Source organism: Mirounga angustirostris, unplaced genomic scaffold, assembly GCF_029215605.1.
Source record: "Mirounga angustirostris isolate CCGP_5_RB_7025 unplaced genomic scaffold, mMirAng1.0.hap1 SCAF_15, whole genome shotgun sequence".
Lineage (NCBI taxonomy): Eukaryota > Metazoa > Chordata > Mammalia > Carnivora > Phocidae > Mirounga > Mirounga angustirostris.
This window is the reverse complement of record NW_026991723.1, coordinates 71,653,966-71,673,174: the sequence shown is the minus strand read 5'-3', so window position 1 is coordinate 71,673,174 and position 19,209 is coordinate 71,653,966. Positions and strand designations below refer to the sequence as shown.

Here is a 19,209-nt window from a genome sequence, read left to right as displayed (position 1 = left end):
TGCTTCCTTAACACTGGCATTTGGACAGTGATACGGATGATGATGAGGATGACAGCAATAATAACTGATAATAATTAATTAATATTTAAAGAGCACTTATGATATTCCAGGCCCTTCCCAAGCATTGCTATATATTAACTCACTTAATGTTTATAATAACTCTCTGGAGTGTTGTTTCATTTTAGAGACAAGGAAACTTAAAGTCTGAGAGGTTGAGTAACTTGTCCTGAGTCACATAACTAATAGAGCTGAGAGGTAAACCCAAGTTGTCTGGCTCCAGAGCCTACAGTCTGGCCATAGAGATAGACATTTAACAAATGAGCACACAATTACAAATACAATTTCAAATTTTGTTAATTATTAGTTTGACCCTTATGAGGTCATCAATATTTGATCATTTCTACCCATAAAATAGCAGCTTCATATGTTTTAACCAAATACTAGGAAGGAAAAGAAGAAAATGAGTTATATAAGATACAGATCTGCTTAATGTTTTTTAATTATGACTCATTCATAGAATAAACTTCAAGCTTCTTAGCATGGCATAAAGGCTTTGCCTGAGTTGGCCCGTATTTACCCTTTGAGCTAAGAGCTGGAACTCGTTATAGTTTCCACCAAATATCATGCTTTCATTCCTCAGACCTTTTTTCCTGCTTCTTCTGGTTCCCTTCCCACCGCACCCAACTATTGTCTTTGTCCTACTTCACCAGACTAGTGATTCTAACAGGCACTGACAAATTCATCGTGTGTGCCCATTTCCTACCTTCAGAGGTATAGTAAATGTTCAAGAAAGAGGATGTAGGTAAGAGGTCAAGTTTAATACCAGGATCTTAAATGGGTGAGAACGCATTATTGAAATCTCAGTCAATTGCATGGATTTCATGTCTGCCTTGGGCACCACAGGATCCCTAACCCAAAGGCACATGGTAAGAAATTTATAAGAATGTATTTTTTTAATGTAAAATATTTACATTTGGTTAAACTTGTCAACAAAAAATCAAATTCAGTGTATGGTTGATATCCTGGAGTGGTCATTTTTAGATAGCTAGATCATCACATCGGTTGTGAATAGCCAGTGAACTCTTGTTGTAAATCCAAGCAATGGCAGATGTTCTAAGCTTTCCCCTGAAGGGATTTGAGAGATGCAGAGTATGAAGACAATAGGCATCTTGAGGACACTGCTTCTTTGCAGACATTGACTCCATTTCATTGAATTTGGAACGACTTGTAGATTGAAAATTATAGCTGGATGAGGGCCAAGGCTGAGGGCTGGATAATGAGCAGAAGCCCCAGTTATATTATTTTTCATAAAAGGAGGATACACTGTAGAAATAGAAACACTAAAATATTTGTGTGCAAGTATCTTATGCATGTAAATATATGCACATGAGTCCCCACCCCCATGCTGTACACAGACATTTTCCTGTCTAAATATTATGTCATTTCTTTGGAAAGAGAGAGGACAGAGAGCTCTAGAAATTCTTGAATGGAAACCAAAACATTTGGCAATCTTGTTCTCTGAGCAGAGCTTAGCTGACTTTTTTTCCCCAAAAACATCCCCAGCGGTGCCCAATAATGGATTTGTAAGGTGTAAGGAATCTGTACAATGTATTCCTATTTGCTTTTTATAAGGGAATATTATTAGTATTGACACTGGTTACCATCAGCTTAAGCAGAGGGATGGTTAGCAGCTGCCTAGAGTAGGCTAGTTTGTTCAGTTTTCCACTGATTAAGGTAGGTATTCAGTCCTGGTGGTGCATTTTCCAGTCTATCATGATGTTATAACAGGGAAATGCATAGAATTAGATGCATTTAACCACAGGTGTGAAACATCACCAAACTCCAAAGTCAGTAAATTTTATTTTCAGTTATTGTATTCTTCAGCTCTGTGATTTCTGTTTGGTACCTTCTTTTCTTTTCTTTCTTTTTTTTTTCTTAAAGAGAAAGAGAGAGAGCGTGTGTATGTCGGGGTGGGGCAGGGGAGAGAGAGAATCCTAAGCAGGCTCCACACCCAACATGGAGCCCAACTCGGGGCTCAAACCCATAACCTGAGCCTAAATCAAGAGTCAGCCACTTAACCGATTGAGCCACCCGAGCGCTCCTCTCTTTGGTACTTTCTTATATTTTCTGTCTCTCTGTTGAAGTTCTCACTGTGCTCATCCATTCTTCTCCTGGGCTCAGTGCGCATCTTTATGACCCATTACTTTGACCTTGTATCAGGTAAATTTCATTAAGGTTTTTTTTCCTGAGGTCTTATATTGTTCTTTTGTTTGAAACATATTCCTCTGTTTCTCCATTTTGCTTGACTGTCTGTGTTGGTTTCTATGCATTAGATAAAACAGCCACCTCTGTCTTGAGGGAATGACCTCATGTAGGAGATGAACCTTAACTCTGGTTGTCTCAAAACTTTGTGATTGTCCAAGCAGCCATTTTTATTGTTAGTGGCTCCCAGTTGTTGAGGGTGCGCCAGGATCTGACAGTGTCCCAAAGGGGAGGAGCTCAGTTAGCATCTGACTGCAGGTTGATTAGAAGCCAGACCCTCAGGCAGCAGCTTTTAAAGGATGCAAATATAGATAGTCTTGTGGGAATGCTCTCAGAAGTCCTGCCGGCCACCAGAGCCAGGCGATCCAGAAGTGTCCCCTCGGTGGCAGTTGTAAAAATGCAGGCTCCAGTGGAGTGTATACGCTCTTTTGGGGGAGATACTGGCTGAGGTAGCATCTACCAGCCTCCATTCCCTCAGAGCAGTAGGCCTCGGTGTGCCAAACCTGAGACCTATGCCTGCAGGCCAAGCTCCAGGACAAGCAGCAGGCCTCTTGGAAAGGATAGAGGGTGTCTTTCAGTCTGCTGTCTGTGCGGTGCCCTGGGGGTGGTAGCCTACCAAAGACTGTCTGTCCCAGTGGTACCATCTGTGGGACCCAGGAGCACAAGCCCCGGGCCACCAGAGCCAGGGGATCAAGGGGCAGCCTCGGAGCCGAAGCTGCAAAGCCAGGGCGCCAGATGGGACATACTGTCACTGTAGAGTGTGGCAGAGGGACTGCGGCCAGATGGTGCCTGCTGGGAAAAAGGAAAAAAAGTCTAGTGTTTAAAACAAATAAACAAACAAGATGGTGCCCACTGACTGGAGCAAGTGTGAAGATGGTGCCGGCCAGCCAGCAGGCTTCTAACTGTGAGCTCCGTGAAATGCCTGCCCCTCAGCCTGGCCCTTTAAGGTTAGCAAACGAGCCTCATCACGTGAAGTCTGGGCGCCGTCGGATGGGCTGCTCGCGCTGAGTGGGGGCAGGCGAGCGGCAGGAGCCCCGTGAGAGCTGCTTCTCTGTTGGTTACAGTCCAATGCAGCTTGTGGACGTGAGCCTTGAGCCTGCTTGGTTTTCAAAGCTAGCTGTTTCTGGGGCTCATCAATCAGGTGCAGGTCTTAGGAGTTCAGGTGCCCAAAGTGGGGTTCAAACCCTTCACTCCTCATGGAGGATCTCTGGGCTTTGAGTTTCCTCGCAGTGGTGGGTCACCCTGGGCAGGGATGGGGTTTATGGTGAGATTGTGTCCCTTGATGTGGGCCTGACACATAGGGGTTGCTCAGTTTTTAGATTTTTTTCAGAGGAAGTTGTTCCATATGTAGCTGCAGAGTCAATGTGTCCTTGGGACAAGGTGAGCGCAGGATCCTCTTATACTGCCATTTTAAACCAGAACCTCCCAAAGTCAGTGTTTTGCGTTCTTTAGAAATACTCATAAAAATATATCCAGCATTCTAAAATTGTCAAAATAAGGATTTTAACCAATTCCTGCTATGATATCATTATAAAACCTTACCTTTTTTCCTTCTATTCCCTGGGCCCGTAACTCCAGTAACAATGAAAAGGATGCAAAGGAAAACGTTTAACATTTACTAATTAGTAGTCTTTAAATATTTTGCTCACGTAACCCCTAAAAAGTTGAAAACCCATATACCCCTTGTCAAAAGTAGCCATTGGAAAATTTTCAGCAGGATTTTAAAAGATGGTATTTCCATAATACTGTATTGACTTTTATTTTATTTTTTAAAAAGATTTTATTTATTTGACAGAGAGAGAGAGAGCACAAGCGGGGGGAGTGGCAGGCAGAGGGAGAGGGAGAAGCATACTCCCCACTGAGCAAAGAGCCCAATGCGGGACTCGATCCCAGGACCCTGGGATCACGACCTGAGCCAAAGGCAGACACTTAACCGACTGAGCCACCCAGGCGCCCCTGTATTGACTTTTAAAATAAAACTATTGTATCACTTTTAAATGTACCCATTGAAATCTAAATACTATAACAAATTTGATTCTTTCTAGTAGTATCCCTTTGTGAAGCAGCTGATTTCAATGCAGAACCTTTGCTTGGTTTCTTGTTTTCCATTCTACTTGCACCACCTAATTCAAATGCAGTGTAATTTTATGTTCTAAAGCCTTTTATTGATCGCAGAATTCTGCTTCTTTGCCACAAAAATTGTGGATATACATTGAAATCTTTAGATTTTCTGTGACCAAAATTGCTGTTCAATTGAGTTATTATTTTAAGTGTTATTTGTATAAAATTTGTCAAAGATATTATTCCTTTCGATACTTATTACCTGTAGAAATAAGATGCTATTGGAGATTCATGTCTTCATGAGATGGATCGTGATTAATTCATGTGTCCATGGACTTCTATTATTAGAATAATAGAGCATACAACATCAGTTTCATTTCTATTTTTCATTTTTGTAGGTTTTAGTGCTGAAAACCTTCTTCATACAAATATGTAGATTGGGCTTGAAAGAGTTGTGTTATATTGATGTCACTCAGTTCTTGGAGTTCCTCCTGAGTTATGTGCCAAAAATAACATGAGTTATCTATCATCAAAAAAAATATCGCAGATGATCTATTAGCTGACTGTTCCCTTAGGTCCTTTTCCAATTTTATTGAAATTGAGGAATTGAAATACTTTTGACTTGCAAAAGGAATTATTACCCAATCATTACAATCGTTATAATCATTCATTTTTTCACAAAGTCTCTTTGCTAGGACACGTTAAAAGACTACCCGTTACTATTTCACGTGGAAGGGCTTTGTTTAATCATGTCTGGGAAAATCAAAACAATATAAATTTTAATAAACCTTTAGCAGTCCAGTAATTTCTGATAAAATTATTTTACCTTAGAATGTGCATTAATATATTCTTACCAAAATCTTGGAGCCATAGATTTAGCTTATTTAATCTATGGACAAATATCTATATATAACCTATTTGTGAGAATATTTCACACAGTTAAATCTATTCTCCAAATCAGACTTATTTTCTGAGAGAAAAAGGCTAAATAAGCTAATGCACCTTCCGGTGGCCAGCATATTACTTTAGATTTCCACAGCTGACAAAGAAGGCAGAGAGCCTGCTCTGAGTTTCTCAGCTGGATAGAATAAGTCGCTGCCACCTTTAGTATTTCCCGTGGATATTGTCTCCCTTGCTTTGCCCTCATCAGACTTTCTGAAGAAGTGACATATTCTTTGACACTAGTCAGGAAGTTGAAAAGAAAAGGTGGTAAATGAACAATGCCTTTACTCCCACTTGCCCAGCATACAATGTTTCTGAATTCAGAACATCCCAGAAATGAGCCAAAATACTCCATTTCCAATGTCGGGAAATACTGGATGATATTTAATTGAAATATGTGTAAAACAAGGAACGTTTCTTGGAGGACTTGCTTACTGTACCTTAATTAAGGGAAGGTCTCCAGGTATCAAGATTTTGAATCGTGTGGGAGCTTTGTTGCCTTGGGACAATGCATCCTAGTAAGATTTAGAAGGGATGAAAAGTACACATTTCTTTTGAAAAGTGAATGAAGGGCAGTTGTGAAAAGGTGCTCTAGACGCTTTCTCTGGTACATCAACTTATGTAAGGGTACCTGTCCATGTTGAGGTTCTGGAAATTGTTTCTCGAAATGATTCATGCCAGAACCACACGCCTCTTGCAAAGTTTTTGCCTACTTAACGTTCCTCATTTGCAGAAGAGGAAACAGTGTTAAAGAATTTAAGAAGTTTCCCTAATGTCATTCAACTGTAAAGAAGTTAGCATTCAGACCCAGCTCTCCTGGATCCGAGAATTCGTATTGCCTCTGAGTCATTATATTGCCTACAGTCCACCCATAGCCCTCATTGCACGGTCATTATCCATCAAAGAAATGATCCAGAAATATTTTGCTGCTCTTTTCAGGTTATATTTAAAGTAAACTGTTGCTTCTAAGTTGTAGCTTAGCATCCCAGATGTTTGGTCCCGTGGGGTCTGTACAGGGTTTGGTGCTTACTAAATATTAGGTGACTTGGAGATAGTCAGTGTTAGCAATTTGAAAATGATAGCCCAAGCTACAGAAAATCAGGCTCAGGAAATCATGATGTGCCATGTAGTATGCTAAATGCTGGTGGTGGTAAGATACAGATATATATAGTCATCGATTGCCATTAGTGGCCTGAACTCTACTCATGAATCCTAGTTCTGTCTCTTACTGTGTTTTTCTGGGTAAGTTCTTTGACCTCTGTGGACCTCGGTTTTCTAGTCTATAAAAATGGGGTTAATAATAGCAGGATGCTCATAAAAATTAAATGAGATAATGTGTGCAGAAAGCTTGCTAGGGTGCTTGGCTTATAGTAAGTGCTTGATTAATTTAAATTATTATACTCTACCAACGTGGTTCTCAATAGGGAACGATTTTGCCCCCTAAGGGATATTTGGCAATGTCTGGAGACAATATTGAGTGTCACAGCTGGAAGGAGCTACCGTCATCTCGTGGCTAAGGGCCGGGGATGCTGCTAAATATCCTACAGTACACTAAACAGTCATCAACAAGTTCCAAATGCCAATAGTGCTGAGGTTGATAAGCTGTGTTCTGTATTGACAAACTGAGTTAATGCTTTAGCATAAGATTAAAAAAGCATTACTCTATCTCTTTGTAAAGTTTTAGAGGAAATATAAAAGCCATACGATTCTACTAGGGTTAGATTATCTCTTAATTATGATCATTGCATCACCTTATGTTCCAGATGCCCCAAACCGCTTGTGGCCCCTCAGACACTTCAGTGCCTTTCATGGTTCCGTGCCTTGTCCCCTTTACCTAGAATCTTCCACATCTTGTCTGTCCATGTCTTACCAGTACTTCAGGATTCACAACAAATTCACTTTTCTTATGAAACTTTCCCTTTTATCCCTTCTTCCATAGATTCATTGCTGTAGCAATGAGTTAGAGCTAGAGTTTTTGGTTTTCTTAAATACCTTCTTTCTGTTAAAACACCGTATAGTATGATCATTTGGGGTAGGTTTTTCTTCTTTAATATTCTATGAATCCCTTTAGGGCAGGATTACGTTCATGTCTCTTTCTTTTTTAATAGCCTCTGTGACATGGCACAGGGACTTGGAGTAAGCATTAATAAATTTTGAGTGAAGAATGAATGAGTAAATAAAGCACACTGCGTGTTCAGATACTAGAACACAGCATATGGAAACTCTGCTTGGTTCCCAACTTCCTGGGAATTTTCCATTCCTTTTTTGGAGAAGTGAAGGTGAACAAGTCTACTGACCCTGAGAAGCACTGGCTTAGAATCAAAGCAAGCCATCTGGAAGGCTGAGTTCAACATCGGAAGTGGCTAATAACACATTTTATCTCTTTTATGTTATCTAGTTATTGACATTATTTTCCAAATGTACTAAAACTGTGTCACAGGCGCACGTGTGTGTATGTGTGTGTGTGTGTGTGTGTAAAGCTATTTGCATGTACTGATGGTTTGGAGAAGTATTTTAATTCATATAACAGTGCAAGATAGCATTCCAGAATGTTGTGGATTTTTACCATTGAACAAATACATAAAGCAAATCACTATTACTGTATGGAGCATAATGTTAGTAGTTGGAGAAATTTCCCTTAAAACTTGAGATTTAGAAATTTTGTCAAAATATGGAAGCAGGTGTATGAAAATATGTCATGGACCATGAAACAAGTGATAAGAAAAAATTAATCAAATGCACTTTATATGTGAAATACTGCAAATACAGCCATAAACATTAATAAAACAAGTTTACTGTTTCACCATCAATATTTAATATTTTAAACAAAAAAGAGTTGTTTTACTGTGGTATACAGTATTATTCTTAACCTAGAAAATACAAAGAAATAAATTGGAAATCACTAGAATTAATAGATTTATAAGGTAGCAAATAAATACTTCAAAATCAATAAATTTTTATGCAGAAACATTAAGTTTAAAAAATCTTATGACATCCCATTCACAATAAGAAAAAAATATATATTTCCTAAGAATAATTTGAAAGAGAATTGTGTGACCCTCATGAGGAACTATAAAATTTTATTGACACTGATATATGAATAAGGTCAATTTATGCAGGAGGAATACTAATTTCCAATCATTCTAATACTCACGTACACTCTTCATCATATAATGTTCCATGGTTCAAGGTATCTGTAAAACAGTAGTTAGGCATGAAGAAATATCCCTGACCGCTGACCAACCACACCTGTGTAGTGACCTGGTACCCCAGACTCCAAAATCCGGTTTCTCAATCTTGGATATTTTTGGATGTACCTTGAAATTTTGCTTCTTTGCCTTTTGCTTTTGAATTTTTATCACATTTTTTTCTTTTGAGGTAATTGTAGTGTCACATGCAGTTTTAAGAAATAATACAGAACGATCCCCTATATCATTTTCCTAGTTTCTCCCAATGGTGACATCTTGTAAAATTGTAATGTAATATCACACTGTGGATATTGACATGGATGCAGTCAAGATACAGAATAGTCCCACCCACCACAAGGATTTATAATGTGCTCTTTTAGAGCCCCAAACACTTCCCTTCTGGTCCTAGTTGCCCTCACTTTGACCTCTTGCAAATGCTAATCCGTTCTCCATTTCTATAATTTTGTCATCTCAAGAATGTTATATAATCATTCCCTCAGCGGAGAAAGAGGGATGAGGAGCATTGCCTTATTCCTGCCAAGTGAACACAGATATCTATGTTCCTCATTTTGCCCCTACTGACACTGTACATGTGTATGAGTCCTCATTACTGCTGGATGTGGATGGAATTTCTGGCTCTAGGAAGGCCTCCTCATTGTTCCCCACATGACCTCCCCAGACACTACAAAGAGGGGACCTCTTTGCTGCGTGGTGGTGATGAAAGTTCTGACTCTCCATGGGCCAACTCTGACACCATTCCAGAGGGGGTGAGGAAAGACCCCTTGCTACTTCCAGGTGAGTGTGGAAGTGAGACACAACCCTCACCCCTGTCATCTCCATTGGTGTGAAAGAGCCATCTCTCTACTGGGTCATCTCTGATACCACTCTGCCAGAGGTGTTGGGGTGAGGGTGGTGGTTGCTAGAGCTTTGCAAGAGTAGGAATCTAGACTTCCCTCTTGGTCTCTGCGTGGTATGGCTGCATTGGGCCACAGTTTTTCTGTGGTGTTTGGCTGGAGTAGAGGAGTTGACTGGTTCTTGTCTAAAAGTGTCCTAACTGCCATTTCTTCATCCTTTGGCTGGAGAGAGCAGTATTTTGTTGTTTTGGAGGGTTTTTTTTATCCATTCCCATTGGTGTTTTGGATGGCCAGCTTCTCTAGCCCTAAGTCTGGGATGTGTGAGGAAAAAGGAAGCCCAAGGAACTCACTACCATGTTGGGCTTTGGTTCTCAAGGTCCCTAGCTGGTCTGCCTTTTTATTAGTGTCATTTTACGTTTATTTTATATGTAACATTCAGAGTTTTTAGTTGTACTTACTAGGAAGACTAAGAAAAAGTACATCTCCATCTTCTCAGAAACAGATTCTTCTACTTTTTGCGTGCATCATATATTCTCTGGTGACACATTTTTCCATGTTGGTTGTATCAATTCAACAGTGGTATTGCTTTTTATGTGTTAACTAGGCACACCTTTTGTGGAAACAGTGATGTCTGTTTTTCCCACATCTTATGCCCAATGATGACTTATTTCTATTGAAACCAAAAGTAAAATGGAAGAAGAATAACTAATGATCAATAAATAAAGGATAACAATTTTAGAAAAAGTTATAGAGAAAAATCTTGATTTTTTTTTTTTACAATTAAGAAAAAAAAAGCATTCATCATAGTTCAAGGTTCTGAAATGATCCTTATGTAGAGGGGAAAATGGGAGTGACTGAATCATACCATGTATTTGAGAATGAAATGTTATTGTCCTTCAAAATAATTCTCCAGAAGTCACCCAGAGTGATCTTATCACATACCTTAACTTGAACATTGTTATTGTTCTCACTTTTTTAAGGATAAACTCTTAGCTTTTGAATGTGGCCTATCCAGTCTTCATGGTTTTGGCACCCACTTACTTTTCTAGCCTCACCCCTCTGTACTCCAGCCAGCGTGAATGCTTGTTTTTTCAAGCATGCTCTCTCTTGCCTCTGGGACTGCACGTGTTGATGCCTCTGTTTTGAATGCCATCCCCCTGCGCCTACACTTCTCATGTCTATGCATGGTTCTGGTCTCACTCTGAAATCACTTTGACCAACAAAGCTGACCACCCACCCCTGCTTCAAGTCTAGGTAATGTCTCTCTTATGCATGGTCACATAACATGGTACTTTGCCTCTTTTAATCGTCCCTGTAAGACTACAATGTCTGTAAGGGTACAGATAGAGTTCCGTCTTATTCTTTATCCCCAGTATCCCGTTACCTGTCATATCCTTCTCATCCCTACAGAGGGTCATGAAATTTTAGTGTTACAACTACTTGGTTACAAACATGATCACGCATGGTATCATAATGGAAAAACCAGTTCTTTAATTGGTTATATAACGTAGAGAAGGGCAGACAGCGTCAGAGCCAGTAATAATTACCAGAATTCTCTTCCAGGGATTCTCACTTGATCCTTTGCACCACACCCTACTTTAATGGATGAACTGGGAGAAAGGTGGTGACATGGTGAAATTTAATGTGTTGAAGGCATTGCAATTGCCAAAGTGAAATACTTGCAATTTTATTTACACACGGATTATTCAGAAAACAACCCAAATATTTTAATATGGGAAGATGGAAGGACAAAAATTGCTAGATGAGTGGACTACTTCAAGGTGCAGTAGACTAGACCACCCAGATATCAGAATGAATGCCGGGTGGAAGAGATCATTCTAAATTGGGGTTTATGGAAACTACAGAAGGAAATCATTTAAATCTATCCATTGACTCCTTTAACTATCCAGTATCTTTTAGGTATTTTGGGTGATATGAATGTTGCCCAGTACTTGCCTTAAAGTAGCTTATTATGAAATGGAGCTATGTAATAACTATACAGAAGTCACAATATGTGTCATGAACAAAGCATTATGGTAAATCCAGTTCTAAGCAACTGAGTTTAAATGAAAATTAAAATGATCTGGCATATATGATACACAAAATGCTGTAGCTGTTCTAAAAATGTTTACTTTTAGTTATGGAGGTGATGGGATTTGCACTGGGTTTGAATGATAGGATTTGGACAGTTAGAAATAGGAGATACCACTGTGGAGAACAGAATGTACAGACCGGTGGTGGATATTAGCAGTAGCTTGTATGGATGTGTGAGTGGACTAAATCTATGAACATAGTGGGGTTCTGGGCAAGAAAGTTAGGGAGTAGGAACTAGATTGTACTAGGACTTGAATTCCAGGCTGCAGAGATGGCCTTTGGTTAATTGGCAACTGCAAGCCATTGGAGATTTCTGAGCAGGAAAGTGGCATGATTGAAGCTGTGTTACAGGAATTTGGCATCTGTGGACAGAAATCATTGAATGTGGAGTAACCTAAAAGAGGAGTTATATGTATGGAGGTTACAGCATCATAAAATAATAAGGTCCTAAATTAGCGTAGAAACCGTAGGCATGGAAAACAACAGATATCCACATTTCCAAACTCCCAAAGATCTTAAAGTCTTATTAAAGTGAGGTAGAGACGATGAGGGAGGGAGAATATCGAAGGCAAGTATGGCCTAAGACGTGACTCGTAATTTACCACTCCTTGTAAGACCACAGGGAAATGAATTTGACAACAAACACCAAACCATTCTCAGAATTTTTCTGCCTTTCTTACTGCCAAGGTTGGTTTTTTTTTTTTATTCTTATGTTAATCCCCATACATTACATCATTAGTTTTAGATGTAGTGTTCCATGATTCATTGTTTGTGCATAACACCCAGTGCTCCATGCAGAATGTGTCCACCTCAATACCCACCACCAGGCTAACCCATCCTCCCACCCGCCTCCCCTCTAGAACCCTCAGTTTGTTTTTCAGAGTCCATCGTCTCTCATGGTTCGTCTACCCCTCCGATTTCCCCCCCTTCATTCTTCCCCTCCTGCTACCTTCTTCTTTTTTTTTTTCTTAACATATATTGCATTATTTGTTTCAGAGGTACAGATCTGAGATTCAACAGTCTTGCACAATTCACAGCGCTTACCAGAGCACATACCCTCCCCAGTGTCTATCACCCAGTCACCCCATCCCTCCCACCCCACCCCCCACTCCAGCAACCCTCAGTTTGTTTCCTGTGATTAAGAATTCCTCATATCAGTGAGATCATATGATATATGTCTTTCTCTGTTTGACTTATTTCGCTCAACATAATACCCTCCAGTTCCATCCACGTCGTTGCAAATGGCAAGATCTCATTCCTTTTGATGACTGCCAAGGTTGTTCTTACATCCAAAATATGTGATTTCTCTCTTTCCTTAGGTCAGGCTAATATTCAGCAATTATGCATTAGTACAGTTGTAAATGTGGTTAGGATATTGGAATACTTATGTACTGGTTGGTGAATAGCTACTTCCCTAAGTCTCTTGAATGTTCCTTTACTGATCTGACCCCTTTTCCAGGCTCACTGGTGCCTGTCCCGTAGAGGTAATATCTGGCAGATGAGTGGGCCTGTAGAATTCTGCTTGATGCTATAGCTGATACCTATTGTCATTGATCAATGATCATGTCATTCTGAGTTGTAATATTTTGAACAGTACCCTTATCATGCATGAAGTTTTCTCCCAGAAGGTTCTCAAGTTCTTCAAGCAATAGACCTATACATGTCTGAATCTCAGGGATAAATCCACCCTAGGTTGAAGTTGAAACCCTATTGCACTGAAATGCATAGGATTTCACATTTAAATAATTGATTAAGTGGTTATTTTATTTTATTATTTACAAGAGAACACTTCTACATCTTTACTTCAGTAAGTTTAAATCCTTGAGGAATACAGCATCACGTGGCTTCTGTGGCCACTGGCCTTAGCGGAAGGTTGCTTTGGAATTTGGCATGGACCATACCACTGTCTCCATGAGTATGAGTTACTTTTCCCCAGGTTACTCTGGTTTTTTGTTGTTGTTGTTGTTTGTTTGGTTGGTTTGGTTTGGTTTTGGTTTTGGTTTTCCATCAGGAGTCACTATGGTGTTCTTTGTTTTATACACAGAAGCGCATCTCTTGCCTAGATAGAATTCAGGTTCATCTCAAGCATAAACACCTTCAATTTTAAGGAGGGCTGTGTGCTCCCTCTGGTTCCAGAAACCAGTAAAAATGGCCTTGGACCATAACCTTCCAGACATTTTTGTCATTTTAGGAGTCCTGCTCCCACCATGCCTCTGCAGGCTCCAAAATGGCCTGATTAATTGGTAATTTTTTTTTATTTTTTTATTTTTTTTTTATTTGAGAGAGAGAATGAGAGAGAGCGAGCACATGAGAGGGGGGAGGGTCAGAGGGAGAAACAGACTCCCTGCCGCGCAGGGAGCCCGATGCGGGACTCGATCCCGGGACTCCAGGATCATGACCTGAGCCGAAGGCAGTCGCTTAACCAACTGAGCCACCCAGGTGCCCTAATTGGTAATTTTAAAAACTGTTAATACCCAGTGCTAATGAGAGTACAATAAGATATATACTTTTAGTCCAAATAATGGAAATATCAAGTAATTTGGCAATAGGCTAATGAGTTTGAAAAGTTAATATTATTTTGCTTAAGAAAAAAATTTTCAACGGATGAAAAATTTGTTTATAATTGTTCATAATTATAAAAAATTGGATTCAACTTAACCAATATGGTTTAGCTTACGGTAAATTTTATTTTCTTCTTTATATGATTCTGAGTTATTGGTTATTTGAGAAAGAATAAACAAGGTTAAAGATAATGTTAAAATCTCCAGTGGCCTCTCCTTAAAGTGCTTGCCCACAAAATTTTTGTTGTAAAACTTAGGATGATCTCACATTTCTCGTCCAGACAATAAACACCTTAAGACAATTAAGAACGCGGAGATTTCAACAAAAAAGGCTTTGCCTAAGTATTTTGTACTTAGCCAGGTTGTATTTCTCTCTCTCTCTCTCTCTCTCTGTGACATATATTAATTTTTAGCAATATAATAATTACCTTGCTGATGCATCCTCTTTAAGACATGGTCTTTTGAGGGTTTTATTTTTTGTTTTTTGATAGACGTGTCCTGATCCATCAGTAATCTCCTTTCCAGTCTGAGCAGATGCTTCTCTTTGCAATGTGGCCTCCTGCAGCCGGTGGCCCATTTGTTGCTTTGGCACCACACAGTTGCTCAAATTCACAATTTTGTCCAGATATGCTGTACTTCAGCCAAATAAGCTAACCAATCGTGGGAAGATTGACAGGATGCTAATTCATTTACCACAGATTCAGTTGTGCAGTATCCAAGACAGTTAAAATCCTCCTTATCTAATTCATTAATGAACATGGAAAGGATCTTGGCTGTCTCATAAAAGCAAGTTTCCTCGTATGCATGCCTACATGCTTGTCTTATAATTGTGAAAATACTGGGTCAGTGTGGGGAAAACTGGTTCTTTTCTAGGGCAACGAATCCCTGTGCTCAAAATCCTAGCACAGCTATTTGTAGGAACAGATTCCTTATTCAGATCAAATCCATAAAGTTGAGAAGGAGCCTGATGTTGTAAGAATAAAGAGCCTTTCTCTGAGGGCCCAGACACTTGCTTGGTGCCCTTCCTAGATAGAGCAGAAACTAGGGCTTTTGAGTTGCATGACTTTTGAATGGCATTGTAATCTACCCAAATGGGCACCCTTGGAGTTGTGTAGTACGCAGTCTGAATGCAGCTGATGCAGCCACCTTACCACCTTACCTTACCAATGCAGTCTTCAAAGGAATTTATTAACCCTTGAAGATGAATTGTGCAAGGACAGAGGCTCTTAATACTTACCAAATTTTTAAAAATCAGTCTTAGATTATGTATATGAAGGAATTTTATAAAGTATTTGCTACTGTGTATGTTATTTATATTAACTAAAATAGTCATCTAACAAATTAATATTTAGTGGATAGGATGGATTAGAGAGAATGGAGGCTTCTTTGTATTTTGCAAATTCCAAACTGGTTGACATTTTAATTTATTTCAGCCAAAGAATTGCACCATCAGCTGAAGAAAAATCTAACATTAGTACAACGTGAAATCTTCAAGAATCACATTTCCAGTAATAGTAGATGATAACCACCAAGATGTTTCTGAAAAGAGAAAGTGCTTATTTTACCAACAACTAAGAGAGCAATTAAGAAATAGTATTTGGGACATTTCCAGGAAGGAAACATTTAATATTTAAAGGAAAAGAACATACCCCAGCCCTTTACCATCACTTGTGAAACTTGCTCAAACCACAGTTTTATTTCTTCTTTTCAATTTCAACTTTTGCTTGGTTTTAGATGAGGAATTTCCCCCCTTGGGTATCAAAGAAGTTGATTACACCTCTCCCACTAGAATTGTGCAATGCCTTTAAATAGTTCTCCTCAAGTCTGTTTTCCATTATCATTATGAATTTCACAATACATTTCCAAATGTACTTTGGGATATTTTTATCCAAACACTGTTATCCAGTGTTGTCAACTCTTGATTACTCAAACCATTTTGGGGGGTAATATTGTTAAGATGACTTTGTTTTTATGTAATATTATTTTAAAAATAAACTATAAAATCTGTAAACAGAATATGACTGCTCATATGGAAGATTTCTTTAACTCACTTTCTAGTATGATTCTATTTATAGAAACATCAAAGGTTAGCATTGAAAAGGTCATAGTCATCATTAGTTGTAACTTCTGTATTTTGTAGGAAAAGAAAGTCGCTTGCCAGTGACCGCGTAGCTCGTCAGTAGAAGAGCCAAGGTTGCAACTCGGTTGTCTTGATCCCAAGTCCAATGTTCTTTCACTTTACCCAATTATTATTCTCTCTGACGTTAGTCCTCCCTCCACATTAAACCCACCTCCACCTTCCAACAAAGCTTGTTTTCCCTTGCCCTTCTTTGACTGAGTGACTGTTGGTCAGGAAGTGGGATGGCTAATGACTAGGTCAGATCATTGGAAGACTCTCTGAACATACAAGAGCATTTTGCCCACTGAGAGAGAGAGGCAAGTGCATGTGTTACATACAGTGTGATGTGTGCCAGAGCAGAGGTAAGGGTAATGTACTCTGGGGGCTCAGCAGTGAAGCCAACAAAATCTGAAAAAGTTGGAGGAGCTTTGAAGAATGAGTTAGTCTTGAAGGATGCTGGAGGCTCACTCAGACAAAGGAAAGCATATGCAAAGGCAGAAGCTAACTAGAAGATAAGAAAGAGAGGTAATATTTACCAAGCACCAGAGCATCTACCAGGCACAACACATCTAGGAAGGAAGTATAATTATCTCTTTTATTGTCCAGAAAGTTAAGAGCTGGGGACCTTATTCTAAAATTTATGCCAGATATTGTTGCTTTACTCACATTATTTCAGTGAATCTGAACAACAAAATTTATAAGGGAGGTACTACTAATATTACACACAAAGAAACCAAGTCTCAGAGAAATGAAGTAGTTGTTCAAACTCCCAAGTCCGGTAAATTGAGATGGGGCAGGCGCAGTGCACTTGATTCTGAAGCAGGTTCTAAGCAGGATATGGAATTCACTGATCCCTTATAGCAAACATACAGGAAGGTTGCAGACAGATCAAAGATGTCCTTATATGTCAGAGTGAAGAGAGGGGGCCTCATTCTGTTGGTGCAGTTTTAAGTAGAAAGTTATTTGATCAGATTTATATTTTAGGAAGATGTTCGGGCAGCAACATTCATGGTGGAATGAAGAGTAGAGATGGAGGCTGAGGGACCAGTAAAGGGCTTTGTAAAAACCTGAGTGAGAGATGGTAAGTCTAGAACTAAGACCGGGCAATGCTGCTGGTGGGAGGGGGGAAATGCAGAGGATTTTTAAGGAGAAAAATCCAAACAACACAGTTTTCATTTGGATATTGGAGGAGATAGAGGGAGAAGGAGGAATCAAAGTGATCTCCGAGGTCAGAGAACCAGTAACTGTGAAATGAAATATAGCATCTGCGACAATGACTTTCTTTTACATATAATTTTAATTTACTTTTAATTGTTTTTGCACAAGTAGTACCTATTCAGCATAGCAAAACTAGAAAGTGTAGATCAACAAAAATGAACCTGAAAGTCTCATAATTCTACCATGAATATATACCATGCATATATAACCTTAAAGATCATTTCCTTGAAGTCTTACATATGTATTTTTTAGCCAAAAGGATCATATAATACATATGGTGTTTGAAACATGCTTTATTACACTCAACTACATAATTTGGATGATTTTATGTGTCAAGAATTTTATTTTTATGGCTAATATTCCACTGGATGGATGAGTAATAAGAATTTAACAAACTCCCTCTTTTTTTTTTTTTAAGATTTTATTTATTTATTTGAGACAGAGAGAATGAGAGAGACAGAGAGCACATGAGACGGGGGAGGGTCAGAGGGAGAAGCAGGCTCCCTGCCGAGCAGGGAGCCCGATGCGGGACTCGATCCCGGGACTCCAGGATCACGACCTGAGCCGAAGGCAGTCGCTTAACCAACTGAGCCACCCAGGCGCCCGCTCTTTTTTTTTTTTTTTTTTAAAGATTTTATTTATTTATTTGAGAGAGAGAATGAGAGACAGAGAGCAGGAGAGGGAGGAGGGTCAGAGGGAGAAGAAGACTCCCCACCGAGCAGGGAGCCCGATGCGGGACTCGATCCCGGGACTCCAGGATCATGAACTGAGCCGAAGGCAGTCGCTTAACCAACTGAGCCACCCAGGCGCCCCAACAAACTCCGTATCTCTTGACGTTTGTGTATAGCCAATGCTGAGAGTGTAATGATAAAGAACAATTATACATACATATTCACTTACCTTTACTTGGGACAAATTCTTAGAAATGAAGTGCTTTATCAAAAGGAAAGCTCCTTTTGAGGCTTTTGATGTCTACCTTCAGGTTTCCTACAGAGGAGAGAACCTCTTTGCTCACATGCTTATTGGCAATTGGTAGTATTAACGTCCTTTAAAAATTTTGCCCAATTAAAAAGTAGCCATCACTTTGCATTTCTTTATCATGAGTGAGGTTAAATTGTTTATCTTGTGATTATTGGTTATTTTCATTTTTTCTGTAGGAAATTACTAGTTCTTATTCTTTGTCAACTTTTTTTATTGGAGTATTCATTTCTTTTTCATGTATTGGAAAAAGCTCTTTATGTATTTAATTTTTATTTCTCCTTAAGGTAGTAATATATAATTTTTTGAAATATTTAGTGTATCTTTGTGTGAGTGAGAGAGCCCAAGCAGGGGAAACAGCAGAGGGAGAGAGAGAAGCAGCCTCTCTGCTGAGCAGGGAGCCTGATGCGGGGCTCCATCCCAGGACCCTGGGATCATGACTTGAGCCGAAGGCAGACTCTTAACTGACTGAGCCACCCAGGTGCCCCTGGTTTGCTCATTCTTAAATACTGTCACAGATCTAGCCAGTTCCAGAATTTTCTATTAAATATCATGGGAGAATGTTTCCTTCTGTTTTTAAATATAATCAAGAATTTCAGAAGCATGGTTATTTTTTTTCTAATAATTACATTATATAATGAATCTTGTCTTTTATGTTTTTAGCCTATTATAGTAGTTAATACAAGGATCTTAGCATCTAAGAGACCTGGATGGTTTTTGAGACACAGCACATGTGGTGGTAAAGAACCTAGGCTCTGGATACAAATTATCTAGATTCAAAGTCCAGCTCTCCAGTTACTCATTGTAACTTTGGCAAGTTATTTAACCTCTTACTTACTGCCTTAGTTTTCTCCTCTATAGAATGAGATTAATAATATTAGCTACTTCATAGGTTTTTAAGGAGATTAAAAAGATAATATTTATAAATTGTG

The 19,209-nt window shown here is 39.2% G+C and overlaps 1 protein-coding gene across 6 annotated transcripts in view; it reads left to right on the top strand.

Annotated features, from left to right (window-relative positions):
- The window catches only part of SVEP1 (sushi, von Willebrand factor type A, EGF and pentraxin domain containing 1), a 192,873-nt gene that overhangs the window by 37,709 nt on the left and 135,955 nt on the right, over positions 1-19,209 (top strand). Inside the window, exon 2 of one of the 6 annotated variants that reach the window (XM_045882898.3) lies at positions 9,133-9,248. The exons of the other annotated variants lie outside the window; for them this stretch is intronic. Within the exon in view, the coding sequence (XP_045738854.1) occupies positions 9,133-9,248 (116 nt within the window). The remainder of the gene's footprint in view (positions 1-9,132; positions 9,249-19,209) is intronic. 6 annotated transcript variants of the gene reach the window in all.